The sequence below is a fragment of the Cryptotermes secundus genome, unplaced genomic scaffold (assembly GCF_002891405.2).
Source record: "Cryptotermes secundus unplaced genomic scaffold, Csec_1.0 scaffold374, whole genome shotgun sequence".
Taxonomy (NCBI): Eukaryota; Metazoa; Arthropoda; class Insecta; order Blattodea; family Kalotermitidae; genus Cryptotermes; species Cryptotermes secundus.
This window is the reverse complement of record NW_019741302.1, coordinates 1164792-1178652: the sequence shown is the minus strand read 5'-3', so window position 1 is coordinate 1178652 and position 13861 is coordinate 1164792. Positions and strand designations below refer to the sequence as shown.

The 13861-nt window shown below is 35.6% G+C and overlaps 1 protein-coding gene across 5 annotated transcripts in view; it reads left to right on the top strand.

The window, feature by feature from the left end:
• Positions 1–7586, top strand: part of LOC111872695 (phospholipid-transporting ATPase ID) — a 242203-nt gene extending 234617 nt beyond the window's left edge. For all 5 annotated transcript variants that reach the window (XM_023866826.2, XM_023866825.2, XM_023866824.2 and 2 more), the window contains 3 exons: positions 1237–1368; positions 2318–2466; positions 4430–7586. In XM_023866826.2, the coding sequence (XP_023722594.1) occupies positions 1237–1368; positions 2318–2466; positions 4430–4676 (528 nt within the window). In that variant the 3' untranslated portion in view covers positions 4677–7586. The remainder of the gene's footprint in view (positions 1–1236; positions 1369–2317; positions 2467–4429) is intronic.
• Positions 7587–13861: the final 6275 nt, after the last annotated feature.

Below are 13861 nucleotides of genomic sequence, written 5' to 3'. Positions count from 1 at the left end.
TAGGATCTGCATTAATTTGGTCCAGTTTACCCAGTCAAATGCCTTCTGCCAGTCTATGAAGCAAACACACAGTTCTTCATCTATCTCCAAAGTTCGTTCCGCTATAATTCTCATCATCCCAATTGCATCCCTGGTTCCTTTTCCTCTTCTAAATCCAAACTGATCTTCTCCAAGTACATCCTCTATTTTCCTTTCAATTCTTCTTTTAAGTATCTTTGCTATTATCTTTGCTGTATGTGCAATAAGGCTTATTGTGCGATGGTCGCTGCATTTTGTAGCTTTTGTCTTTTTCTTTAAGGCAATCATTGTAACTTCTGTAAAGTCCTTGGGCCACTCTCCACTTTCATATATGGTGTTCATTCATTACTCATATGTGTCACAAAATTTATCAGTGTTGAAGGACATCAGTCTCAGCATCTACTGTTGTATGAGTGAGAATGAAATGGTTTTACTGATGGTATTCTTGAATCATGGAGGAAACCTCCATTAAATCATGTGATACAAGTCAGTTCCCTATTGGAAAGAAACCAAACACTGACTGTCATCTTTCTATCTGAATATGTACTAGGAAGGCAACAAATGAAGGATAACAACAAGTAGTCCTCCCCCCCCCCCGCCTTCCAGCCAGCACTGCTGCTGCCACCAACAACAGCAGCAGGAACTGTTCTTGTCGTTATCATGGTGGTTACTATTGTCATCAGCAGCCTACAGTACCTAGCAGAGGTTGACAGTGCAGTGCTGACTGAAACATCAATGTTAATTGCTGCCATCTTCTAGTCTTGCCATAGTTAAATAGGATTAGTTTTGCATTTAGATTCCATGGAAATTACAGTAACAAACCAGTGAACATTATGACATAGACTGCCCTGCTGAGACTAATTATATGTAGATATATCATAAAATGCTGAGGTGTGAAGCTGCTTATCCCACTATACCAAATTAGAATAAGTAACTACAGTTACTCATTGTATGTGAGTATGAAAAATGAAGTTTCATTTGAATGTGATAAGATAATTTAGACTAATTTCAATTAATAGCACTCACTTTTAATGCAAATTGCTTGGTGACCGATCAAGAAAGGCATAGAAGGGGGAAGAGTTTATTGTGTAGGTTTGTGGGGAAGGAAGGAAAATTATGTTCAATTTATGCAACTTTATCCCTTGCAGCATCTTTTTATGGAACATTAATTAAGGAATACCTGTACAGTACACCCATTCCCTGTGCTCTTATTTACAGATTGCCTTGGATACTTCATACTGGACAGTATTTAATCACATCATGATTTGGGGTTCATTAATCTGGTACTTTGTGCTCCAGTACTTCTACAATTATATCATAGGTGGCCGCTATGTTGGCTCTCTCAGCAAGGTAAGTACATATGTTTCTATTCTTGGACAGTATATTTTAACATTAATATTGTATGTGTTGTAAAAGATGGTGCATATATGCTGGAGCCCATAAGAAGATGGAAGGATCCACAGAAATTATTACAAAATTTGTAAAATTATAATGAAAATCAATGCTACTTTTCAGCTGCTGGCAATAACCAAATATCTGAATCTGTAGGATAATTTTTACATTTACCTCACATAATTTTATATCTGAAGATACCAGTGAATTATTAAAGGAGAAAATAAAAATTGGTCATATAGGCCAGGTAATATGAATGAAAACTGTATACTGATCTTAACTTCTCATTAATGATGTACCATAGATGTTATGGACTTAAAATGGTTTTAATATCATGTCAGAGGAAGTTCTGAAACCTGTCATGATAACATTGATCAGAGGATCAATCCTCATCAGAGGATAGCAGTGTTAGTTCACGTCTGTAATAAGACAATAATTACCATGGCTGGAAACATTCTTAGCAACTTGAAACGGTCACAGCAGTGAAGATCACTATCTTCTGTAGTATGGTAGGATGTTTTGGAGTCTCAGCATGCTTGTTTGGTTTACCCTTTGACCCTGAAAATTGAAACAGTACTTTCCTCTGAAACCTCCTACCAGACTTCATGGCATAACATCCGAGAAGACAAGAACTGTTTTAAGTTCAGTTTTCTGGTTTTATAGTCACAGGTTAGGTTACATCATCACTCAGAAGAATAAAAATCTGAACAGTGGTGTTTCAGGTTTCAGGTTTGGCTGTATTTGTAATTCTTCTAGCAACCTCTGTTATCAGCCCCATCACATATCATGACTCTTACAGTCTTATAACATGTAGAAAATGCATGCAAAACCTGTGTTACTAGTGGTTTATTTTGTTTAGCTTGCTGGTAGACACTTGCTAATTTGTGCATTTCTTTTTAAATTTCAGGCAATGTCTGAGGCAACATTCTGGTTCACAACTGTTGTAACAGTGATAATTTTAATGATACCAGTTTTGGCATGGAGGTTTTATTTTATAGATGTACGTCCCACACTTTCCGACAGAGTGCGCCTCAAACAGAGGCTAGCTCTACTCAGGTATGTTCAAAGTTTTCTTTTTTTATCTGTTATAGTACCAAGCTCAGTTTGGCCAGTATAAGAGAGTGACAGCTTTGATTCACTCACTCTCCCATATTTGATGTTTTGAAATGTTGCGCCCAACTGCTCACAAGCATAGAGACAAGAAACAGTGCTAGCTCTAACAGTAAACTGCCAGTTATCTGGAATGTGTGGGGAATCAGTTGTGCTATTTAATGAAGCTGTGGGCCTCATGAAAGAAACTCTTAAAGAAGCTGAAACAGAAGTCAAAACAACATATTTTCACTTTACCTCTTGCATGGGAGTCATCCTAGATTACATAGGAGGGTGATGGATGAAAGAGTTCACATATACTATAGTGCAATTACAGATTTAGCTAGCCTTTACTGTAATGTGACCTGCATGGGGAGGATGATGGACAATGCTGATAGTGGCAGCTGGGACATATGTGCCATCAAATCCCGTTTTTCAAGTAACTTTATAAGAATGGTCAGTTTTCTTTGAAATGTTTGCCAGTTGCATGAGAATTCTGAATGCTTGGATATTGCATGATGAGATGTTAACCATATTTATGATAGGAAATCCAGGTATGTTTCCATGCTGGCTGTCACTAATGGGTTAGCACTGTCATTTATGTTGAACACAAGATATGTAAAAAATTACATAATCAGCATTTATCTGGGCTTGTGATTTATTGTACTAAGGTATTCATTCACTCAGACAAAAGAAATTAATCAAAAGGGACTTGAAGAATAATTAAAGAAACTCAAATAAAAGTTGTGACTATAGTTGAAGAGTTATCATGATTTAGTTACTGGGTGTGGGGTTTGGATTAATAACTGGGTTTATTGAACACTTATAAGAGTTTTATGCATCTGCATCCTCTACACATCACTATAGCACATGCTGAGTCTCTGTTATGTAGTGTGGTGAAAATCAGCCCACGTTTTAGAGGAAGATATTGCCTCCATATTCAAAGTCAAAGATTACTCCAAGGAACAAACTTATATGAACAGGTGGCAAGTAGGCTCTGGTTTGTTGCTTGGCTTACTCTTACCCTGAAAATGGAGGCAATATGTTACTCTGAAACATCAGTTGACTTTGATCAGATTATGTAGTGTTATATTCCAGAAGATATAACTCTTGATTGAGTTGAATTTGAGCTTCATATAAAGTAATGTTAAATTTTCCCAGTATGAACTAAAAAAAAAAAAATTGGGCTCGGTGACTNTTCGAAATGTGGTGTTGGAGAAGAATGGAGAAGATCAGTTGGACCGATTATGTGAGAAATGAAGAAGTGTTAATTAGAGTCAGTGAGCAGAGGAATATCCTACATGAAATAAGAAAACGGAAGGCTAATTGGATTGGTCATGTTTTACGCAGAAACTGCCTTCTAAAAGAAGCTATCGAAGGAAAGATAGATGGGCGGATAGAAGTGACAAGAAGACGAGGAAGAAGACGTAAGAAGATGCTGGATGACCTTGGGGACAGAAGAGGGTACTGTCATTTGAAGGAGAAAGCTCTAGATCGCATTAAGTGGAGGAATTGTTTTGAAAGAGACTGTGGACCTGTCGTCTTGACAGATTACTGATGATGATGATGAACTAAAATTAAAACTGACTAAAACTTTTAGTGTAAGCTCCTAGATCACATTTAACATGAGAAAACTTAAAAAAAAAAGTGTTAATTTTTACACTTGTATTTATTTGTATTTAATATAAAATTAATATTTTTGCTTTGATATGTGTGTCCATTTTTGAGCCCATCTTTCAACTTCACGCACTGCACAGACAAACAAAAACATTGATATTAAAGTGAAAATCTTCATGATCTCTCATGTTCAGGATATTGCTTTGTACTTGGTGAATGCCAGCAATTTCTGTGGCATAAAAATGTCATAAAAATATTCTTTTCCAAAATATGACATCACATAGAAGCTAACATTTTTCTTTATGTTTATCAGGTCTCGACAGTCTCAGGATGTTCTGCGCACACCATCTGCAAGACGAACAAGACGCTCAATACGCTCTGGCTATGCCTTTGCACACCAGGAAGGTTTTGGACGTCTCATCACGTCTGGCAAAATTATGCGCAAGCTGCCACGTCCCAATGGTGGTGACTTCTTTTTCCCTTCTTTCAACAGTCATGGAAGTGGACCTTCAAATAGTGGGCACACCACAACAACCACACTGGATATTGGCACGAACTGAGTCATGCTTTTTAGCCATGTTGAAGTCATGGTTGATCCAGCTGAAGCGAAAGATGGGGATGACATTAGTGTGACTGTGAATGAACTGTGTGATCTCCCACAGCCATGTTCATATTATGCCACACATGAATGGAGAAAAATGTTTCTCTGGTAGGATCAGATATATTTTATTCCAGACTGTGGCAAAATGAGTCATGGTTAATAAGACTTGTGTAAAGGTATTGATAGGTTGGAAGTATTTTAAATATGTTCTTATCTGTAAAATACTTAAAAAGGCATGTATATCATAACTGATTAATAATAAAACACAAATATTATTGGTACAGTGTGAAATTCAGTTTAACTGAAGCTGTTTCAGTTGTGTACAAAAAATATTGTTAATAAGGAAATAGCACAAATTTTATGTCTTTAATTATTATAAAGGATTGTAATAGATGCTCTTGTTTAGAGTATATAATGAACTCCATACTGTCATGTGAAAGTTCATGCATGGTGCACTATCATATGATTCTGATGGTTCAGAAAGATTGAATATCAGATGTAAAATAACATTTGATAAAGATGTGCAAGTTATTAAGCTGTTGTGCTTGCATTAATACTTCAATACCAGCGCCCAATCCGTACTTGACTAGGGCCTTTCCTTAATTTTGTTACAACACCTAAAGCTTGAAACAGTGTGCAGGGGCTAATACGTTTTTAAGATATTAAAGCAATTTACAGTTGGTATCATTATTGACCTATTTTTATAAAACACTGTTTTCAATATGAACTATGCAAAAACGTGTGCAGACATTTCTACTTAAAGAAGACTACTGTGGAGATCTGGAATGGACCATTCGGCAGAGAAGCTCATGTTAATGTGAAAATTAAAATAAGATATCTTGAAACTGCATTAATATTGTGTCTGTGTGCATTTCCAATGTGATATAGTCATATTCGTATGTTCTAAGTGTTGCATTTATTTTCATAAAGTGATCAAGATGTTGGGGAAGATTGAATCACTCTGTGTAATATATTCAACTAATAATCCTCGCTTCTGAAAACAGGTTATGCATGTCAGAAACATATTAATGTAACAAACGTTGTTCCTATGTCAACACAGAACAAGATAATATTTGAAGCTATGTCATATAGAGGAACCACCTTGGACCAACGAATGTCTGTCAGGTCGTCTATGCCGTAAGAATATTCCAGCGTGGTATAAACACTGTGACATCATTCAGCCTTGTTTAAGTGTCTGTCTGTTGGTAATGACCAGAACAGTGATGGATATTTAAATACAGAGTGTTGCTGTCCATCAACAATGAATATGATTTGCAGCATTTACCATGTGGACTGAGGCGTAATGTTCGTGTGTGCATGTTGGTGAATGTATTTAATCACATGGACAATCTGCAAGGGTAACAATGTCATGTCTTTCTAATTTTGGATTATAGGACTTGGTAATCAAATCAGATATTTTTGTAGGTTAAAAATGTGGTTTAATGTTACCGGTATTCATGAACCAATGAATATCTGTCAGATCATCTATGCCATAAGAGTATTCCAGTGTGGTATAAACACTGTGACATTGTTCAGCCTTGTTTAAGTGTCTGTCTGTTGGTAATGACCAGGACCGTGCAATATGCAGGAAAGTGATGAATATTTAAATATGAAGTGTTCGTATCCATCAGCGTTGAATATATGTGTGGCATTTACCAAAGTGGATTTATGCATAGTGGTGAACATGGTTAATCACACAGACAATCTGCAAGGAAAACAGTGTCATGTCTTTCTAATCCTGAATTAGTAGGACCTGGTAATCAAATCAGATATTTTTGTAGGATAAAAATGTGGGTTAATGTTACCGGTATTATTCATATAAATTAATTTTCCATATTTTTGAAGAACAAAATGGAATTAAATGACAAGTGATAATTCCATATAAGTTAAAGAATTCTGTAATTGTAAACCACTGGTAAAAGAATGTGTACACATGACACTAATAATGCGCAAGTATAATATATTAATCACAGAGTCATAATGGGGATTTCTCCAACAAACCTATACACTCTTTATGTTCGCATTTAATTTCCAGCTTAATATACACTGTTGTGTTGTAGAAGTAGGAAAACTAATCAACTGTCTATACTCTGAAGGGACTCATTTATTTAAGAATGTTTGTTATCAGTTGGATTGCTGTTGGGACCATTCAAAAGCAAATACTGTAGCCTCAAATTATTGATTGGAATATTGAAGATACACTGTTGTCTTTTTCCACCAATATCTGTAACATATACATCTCGATAATCCTCAAAATTGGACAGCAGTAATGAACCCAAGTAGTATATGGTTTCAGAATGTAAGGAACTTTTATATTTTTGATGGATGGATAGCATGTTTGATTTTAAACAAAGCAGTGTGTCTTTCTTTATGAGGAAAAACTGTTTGAGTGCATGTGTGCATCCAACTACATAGAAATTCTAAACAAATACTTGAGGTTTCTTTTATTTCATGTAACATTTAAGGTTTACTTTTATTTTGTGTCTTAACGTATCCTATCAACTTTCTTTTTATACCTGTGTATATCTACTTTCACTTGGAAAACTTAGAGAGAATTTTGACATCAGTGGCATGTTAGATAGATAGCTGTAAAATGAAGAAAAATGCATATAGCCTGCTGGTGACAGTGGAATGCAAGTAGTTCCATGAAAAATAGAAAATGGAGAATCCTGAAAAGTAATGTTTGTATAATTCACTTTTATGTTTGCCTGAACGTTTTGGGCAAAATATTATGTTTATTTAATATATTTGTAAGTCAGCAGTACTTAAAATTCAGATTCATACTTTTCCAGAAACATTTTATGTCAGAAGCTTGTGATTTTTATATAGAACTGTAAAAGTTTAAAATAAAGGCTCTGAATAAAACAAATTTCAGTATAATTCTCAAATCTGAATTATATCTTTTGAACACAAATTGTCCTACAGGTAAAATCTGCTCCTAATAATTTCAGTATTCCTGCTCTTATATGAGGAAAGAGTACTAATTTCACATCTTTCAATTTTCTCAAAGAGCACAAATTGTTGCACAACCATTTACTTTTTCAGTTTTTGTATTTGTTACAAACCATTAAAGAGCTTAAATGCACATGAACTTAAAAATTATACTCAGTTTCATTTTTATAGAACAGTACCATCATGTAGATTCTAAAGGGTTCTGATTTTCGTGTATGACACTCAGAATTACTGAGTTTCTGGATTTTTTCCATCATCCAGTATTCTAGAGAATAGAAAACGACTCCCTTGGGTCTCTTAGAAAGAGGTAACAATTGAGGTTAGATCTTTCTAAGTTACTGAACTGAGTATGTGTCTCCCCCATTCACCTGAGGGCTGAAACAGATGCAGTTTCTGAAATGTCATGATTTCTAGTCTCTAGAATACTGGCCAATGGAAAAGCAATTCTGAATACCATCATGATTCCATATATATTTTGACTGTTGTGTCAATAATTTTGTAAATGGATTAACCTACTACTACCAGCACTACTACCATTATCATCATTACTACTACTACTACGGTGTTAGGTTAATAAACAGACTTTTATGTTAATTATTACCGTGATTTTATATCAGATTATCTCACCACCTTAGACAAAGTGTTTTCACTGTAATTAAATAAATATTGTAGTTATATTTCCAAAGGTGAAATGTACCAGGTGATGTGTAGTAGTAGGTCTCTCAGTATATTCTTTAAAATATTTAACCTCTTATCATTAGAGCAGTCAGTAAACTGACTATCAAATTAAATACAACATTATAAATTTGTAAGAAACACTTCAGTTAATATATTAACAATCCCTTTAATTGGGAAAGTGGTTATAAATTAACAGCCTATTTTCATTTGAAAACCACAAGCAGCTGACCTAAAATAGTGGATTATTCCCTATTTCACTAATAATATTGTCATATGTGAATTGATGAAATAAGTGGTGCTGATGTGCTTATGAACTTGACATGTACACATGTAATAAACCAAGCAGGTTGGTGTGGTGGTAATGTTTGAAACCATGTTCAGGAGATACTAAGTTCAGATCTTGTCTGGAACACCAACTATCCTGACTAATGTTTGTTATGGGTTTCCTCAGTCATGGCATTTGTTTGACAGTACCTCAATTAGATAATGACTGCATCCTTCCATATCCTTTCAAATTCATCATTCTTCTGCCATCGTACAGTTTGATGCATAATCTAGCTTCTGACAGCATTGTAAAATAACCCACAAAAAGGAAACATCTGAAAAGCTCAGTAGTTGCATTGGTAGTACTATAGCAACACATGAGAACAGCCAATGCAAATCAAATTAAATTTAAAGAGTTGTTAAGATAAACAGTCCATTCCAAAATACTGTAATTTTGAATCTACTCATAACACACCAGGGCATAGTGATTAATAATGAGTCATAATTAATGGGTGAGTATACTTCTTTACTAGAGTTTAGGGAATTAATGTTGAAAGGTCTTACTCACACACTGCACAGGTACCAACTGAAGTTTGAACGAACTCAGTAATTTTGTAATGATGAAGTTCATGGGTCATAGAATGACTAGTACTGTACTCTGTAGTATTTTTACATCATATATTTTCCCATATTTGTAAAATATGAAAAAAAAATGCAGATTCATGTAAATATACTGATACAGTATTTAAAAATATGTGTTGTTACAATGTAACATCTTCAGTTATAGTTCATCTATGGTCATTTAATAAATGAAAATATGGAACATTTAAATTTGGTGTCTCAAGGGTGCATATGTTGCCATATTTTCTACGTGTGATAAAGGTTAAATATTTTTTGTTAAGAAAATGAAAGACATAGCTGTCAGCTTCCTTCTCTTTTATTTATGTATGTTAATTAGATTATTTTCGTTTATTGGAACAGGTATCTCACGTTATCACAAGCTAATATATATTTTAATAAATAAAACCTAAACATGCAGAGTCCTCGTTTGTCCACGTCTTCTTGAGGCTTGTAATTTCAGAGTTTAATGAGTAAAGTAACTGTGATCTTACATGTATTTTAGAATTATGGACTTATAAACTTTCTGATGGAAAATCACATATTTTAACAAGTATCAGTTGTTTTAAAAAGAATTGAATACACTTCCATTTAATGAGACATTGTTTTTGCTTAGATTAAATTTGTACAGAGACATTCATATATATATATGATAAATGATATGAACTCCGTCCCAAGTGCAAACAATATATTATATGTCCTTGATCTTGCTCTCCTTTACACTATATGTTTCGGCCTCAAACGGTCATCATCAGGTGTATACACTCACGTTGCTGTTACACTGCACTTAGTTTAAAATTTAACATTTAAAACACATTGTTCCTTTCATTGTTATTATCAACATCTACTTCGTTGATATCTGTCTGGTTTATTGATTATTTTTGTTACACACGTTAATTATGATTTTCCTGAATTAGCACTATATAATCTTTCGTTCTAATTTTAAAATCCTTTAAAATTTTTCTCTAAATTTTAAAATTTAAAATTTAAAATTGTCAGGGTTACTTGCCCTGTGTCTGTAGTGCTGCAGTGGCTAGTTCTTGTTTGCAGCACTGTACAGGTGTTATTCTGTGTAGTCTCCCTGTGTGCGTGCCGCTGCTATTCTTTACTACGTGTGCTGTCTGATGTAAACAATTTATACTATAAATTGCGATTAGTAATCGCGTTTAGTGCAGAGTCTGAATGTGGCCGCGTGTATTCGGCAGAAAAAAGACCCAATGCTTGCAGATACCCTGGAACTAGGCATACCGAGGCGGTGTTAGCGCGTCGATCATCACGGTGAAATTGATGGCAGACACATAAGCATTGAGGTTTATATAGGTGGTGACCGTTTCCAACGGGCCCCGGAGGCACGGTCATCCGTCGTCTTTTTTTTTTATAGTGGTATCCCCAGTAGGCCTAATCCACTCTTTTGGGTGTTACTTGAATGTGGGAACAGCGTTGTATTGGAGAGATGTTTCTCCCTTTGTGGTTGTGATGGGTTTTGCTTTTGGATAGGGGATGATTCTTTTGGTGTAACTGGATTCTTCAGAAGCCGAGGGATAAGTGTGGAGTGTGTATGGTATGCGGATATCCCATCTGGTCCTATAGAGGAATTTCATTGTTCCGGATTCTGAAATGATGTGGGGGAATCGAGACTTATTAGCGGGAGAGAATGGGGTGCATATTGGATGTCAGTGGAAGTGAAGTTGGTATTTTGTATACTGTTATGGGCTCGTCATATTGTTGGAGGGAGTTGGTGTGCTGTCTGATGGGAAACATATGGTCTGCGAATTCTCCCATATGGTCGGATAAGATGATTTCCCAAACTTGATGTTGTGGGAGCTCTTCGGGTGTGAAGGTGAAGTGTTTGGTATGTCCTGTTGGGAGTTCTTTGATGTGGCAGTAGTTTGTTCCCGCTTGTTGGTCGTCACCAAGAGAAAGGTGTCCCGGAGGTTTGCATTCTTGAGGCCATCGAACAGTTGGTGTGTGGGTTTTGTTGACGTCTGTCAGTATCATGAGGTTCTGAGATGTTTCGAAGTCGATCGTCTCATATGTTGTGGAACCTTGTGTGAGGAGATGTCTTCTTCTTGTTGCTTGATTGTAGATATCGAGATGGAAAGTGTGCCAAGTGATGCTGTATGACGTTTGCATCATGCGGTTAAAATTGAAGAGGGAGTTGTTTTCTGACGGGTTGGATCCTAGCCAAAAGGCAAGTAGTTGGTATGGTATAACATAGGAGTGGCGGGCTGCGTTAGAGAAGTCTCTGTTGCACCACAGTGATCGGACTATCTCGCAGTGAATGTGAGATGTTGTGAATGGGATGGGTACAGATGATATTTCTTGGTGAATGTGTTTTCCATATCCATCTTGGAGAATGTCTGCTCTTGTTTGGCCTATAGCAGTGGGTCTGGAGTCTCGAGCTTTTTTTTGGGTGGGTCATCCATGTATTGGTTGGTCATCATATAGAACTGTGGTTCCGGGAACCTGAACAAGCTTGGTGATATTCTGCGAAAGAAGGAATTTGATTTGAGTCTTGCAATTCTTGGAGTGTGTCCTCCGATACCATTTTCATGGTGGGAGCAATGGGATATTCCTTTATGATATCTGTGAGGGAGTGGAGTATGTATGTATGTAACGTCTTGGAGGTAGAGTTATTGTTTTGTTCTGTGGAGTTGTGAATTTCGGCCACTGCATCTGGTATGTTGTATGATTCGTCCAAAGAAGGCGATCCATCATCGGTACTTACCCAAGGAGGGAAGTAATCTTGAAATGTATCCTCTCTTCCGTAAAGATCACCTTGTAGTGATCGTTCAGTGTTGTGATTTTCGCAGAGTTCCTGGCGTGGGCACTGTGCGGAATGTAGCCAGCAAATGTAGCACATGCAGAGTGTGCGGTAATGCTTGCAAAGAGTATGCATAACTGTGGTGGTGATGTTGTTGGAAGGGATATATATAGTGTGTATGGGATGCAATGTATCAGAAGTGGGGTTCATACAGGTCTGCCATCGTGGACTTCACATCATATCAGCAATTGAAGAGCACATAAATCTCCCACGTGCAATTGAAGCGGGCGTCAACATTCTTGCACGTGTTCAATGAGTGCGGTCACATTCACACTCCATGCTAAACGCGATTACTAATCGCAATTTATAGTATAAATTGTTTACATCAGACAGCACACGTAATAAAGAATAGCAGCGGCATGCACACAGGAAGAAAACACACAATAACACCTGTACAGTGCTGGAAACAAGAACTAGCTGCTGCAGCACTATAGACATAGGGTGAGTAACCCTGACAATTTTAAATTTTAAATTTTAAAATTTAGAGAAAAATTTTAAAGGATTTTAAAATTAGAATGAAAGATTATATAGTGCTAATTCAGGAAATTAAAATTAATGTGTGTAACAAAAATAATTATTTTATTTATTTTTGTTACACACATTAATTTTAGTTTCCTGAATTAGCACTATATAATCTTAGATTTAATATAATTTATATATAATATAATATAATTTATAGATTATAATCTATAAACCAGACAGATATCAACGAAGTAGATGTTGATAATAACAACGAAAGGAACAATGTGTTTTAAATGTTAATTTTTAAACTAAGTGCAGTGTAACAGCAACGTGAGTGTATACACCTGATGATGGCCGTTTGAGGCCGAAACATATAGTGTAAAGGAGAGCAAGATCAAGGACATATAATATATTGTTTGCACTTGGGACGGAGATGATATCATTTATCATATAGAGTGCAACAGAATGCTTATATATATATATATATATATATAATATGGTGATGACCCTTTCTGAATGGAAATCATAATCTAATAACAAGTTGAAGTTCCCTACAGTTCACAAGATCTATATATCTTAAACATATATACAAGTTGCAATACTATTCCCTCATCATTTATTGAAGTATGGCAATACAAAATACAATTTTTAAATTAAATTGGTGCAGATGGTAGTATGTAAGGATAATTTATGATAATTTTGAAAGAAAAAATACACATTCTGAATCTGTGATTTTGAAAACCACTAGTGGTATACAAAGGAAGCAAAAGTTCCCACATTCATTAAATTAATTTTAGGCCTTAAAGGACCTGGGGTTTGAAATTATAAATCTATGAAAAACATTTATTTTGTCTGTAACTGCAATAAAAAGTTAACATCAGAATTCTTTATAACATTTGCATCCTGCCTTGTAAATTGGTATGAAAGTGTATTGCACATGAAACTGCCATGATCTTGCTTTTTCATTGAAATAATCTTTATTTGTCCATAGGAAGGAAAGTGTTGTTTATGGTTGTTGGCTAAATGAAGATAGATATATCTATATATGGCATAGATATTTTTTTTCTAGAAGGGCTTTGTCACTGCTGTTATTTGGGAACTATCTTTCTTATTTGAAGAATAATGACTTGTGAATATTTCCTGTGTTGCAGTGAACATCTTCATAACTGTGTCATTGAATACTACTCTCTTCTGGGGTACAATGCTGCATAGCCAGGTGGAAGTTTACTGACATTTTGGAAGTATGGATGTGTGCAAGCAGACTACTTGCTGTTTGCTTTCTGGGCCTACTTTGGCCCTAAAGATGGAGGCAATATGTTCTTTCGAAGTGTCAGTATACTTTTACC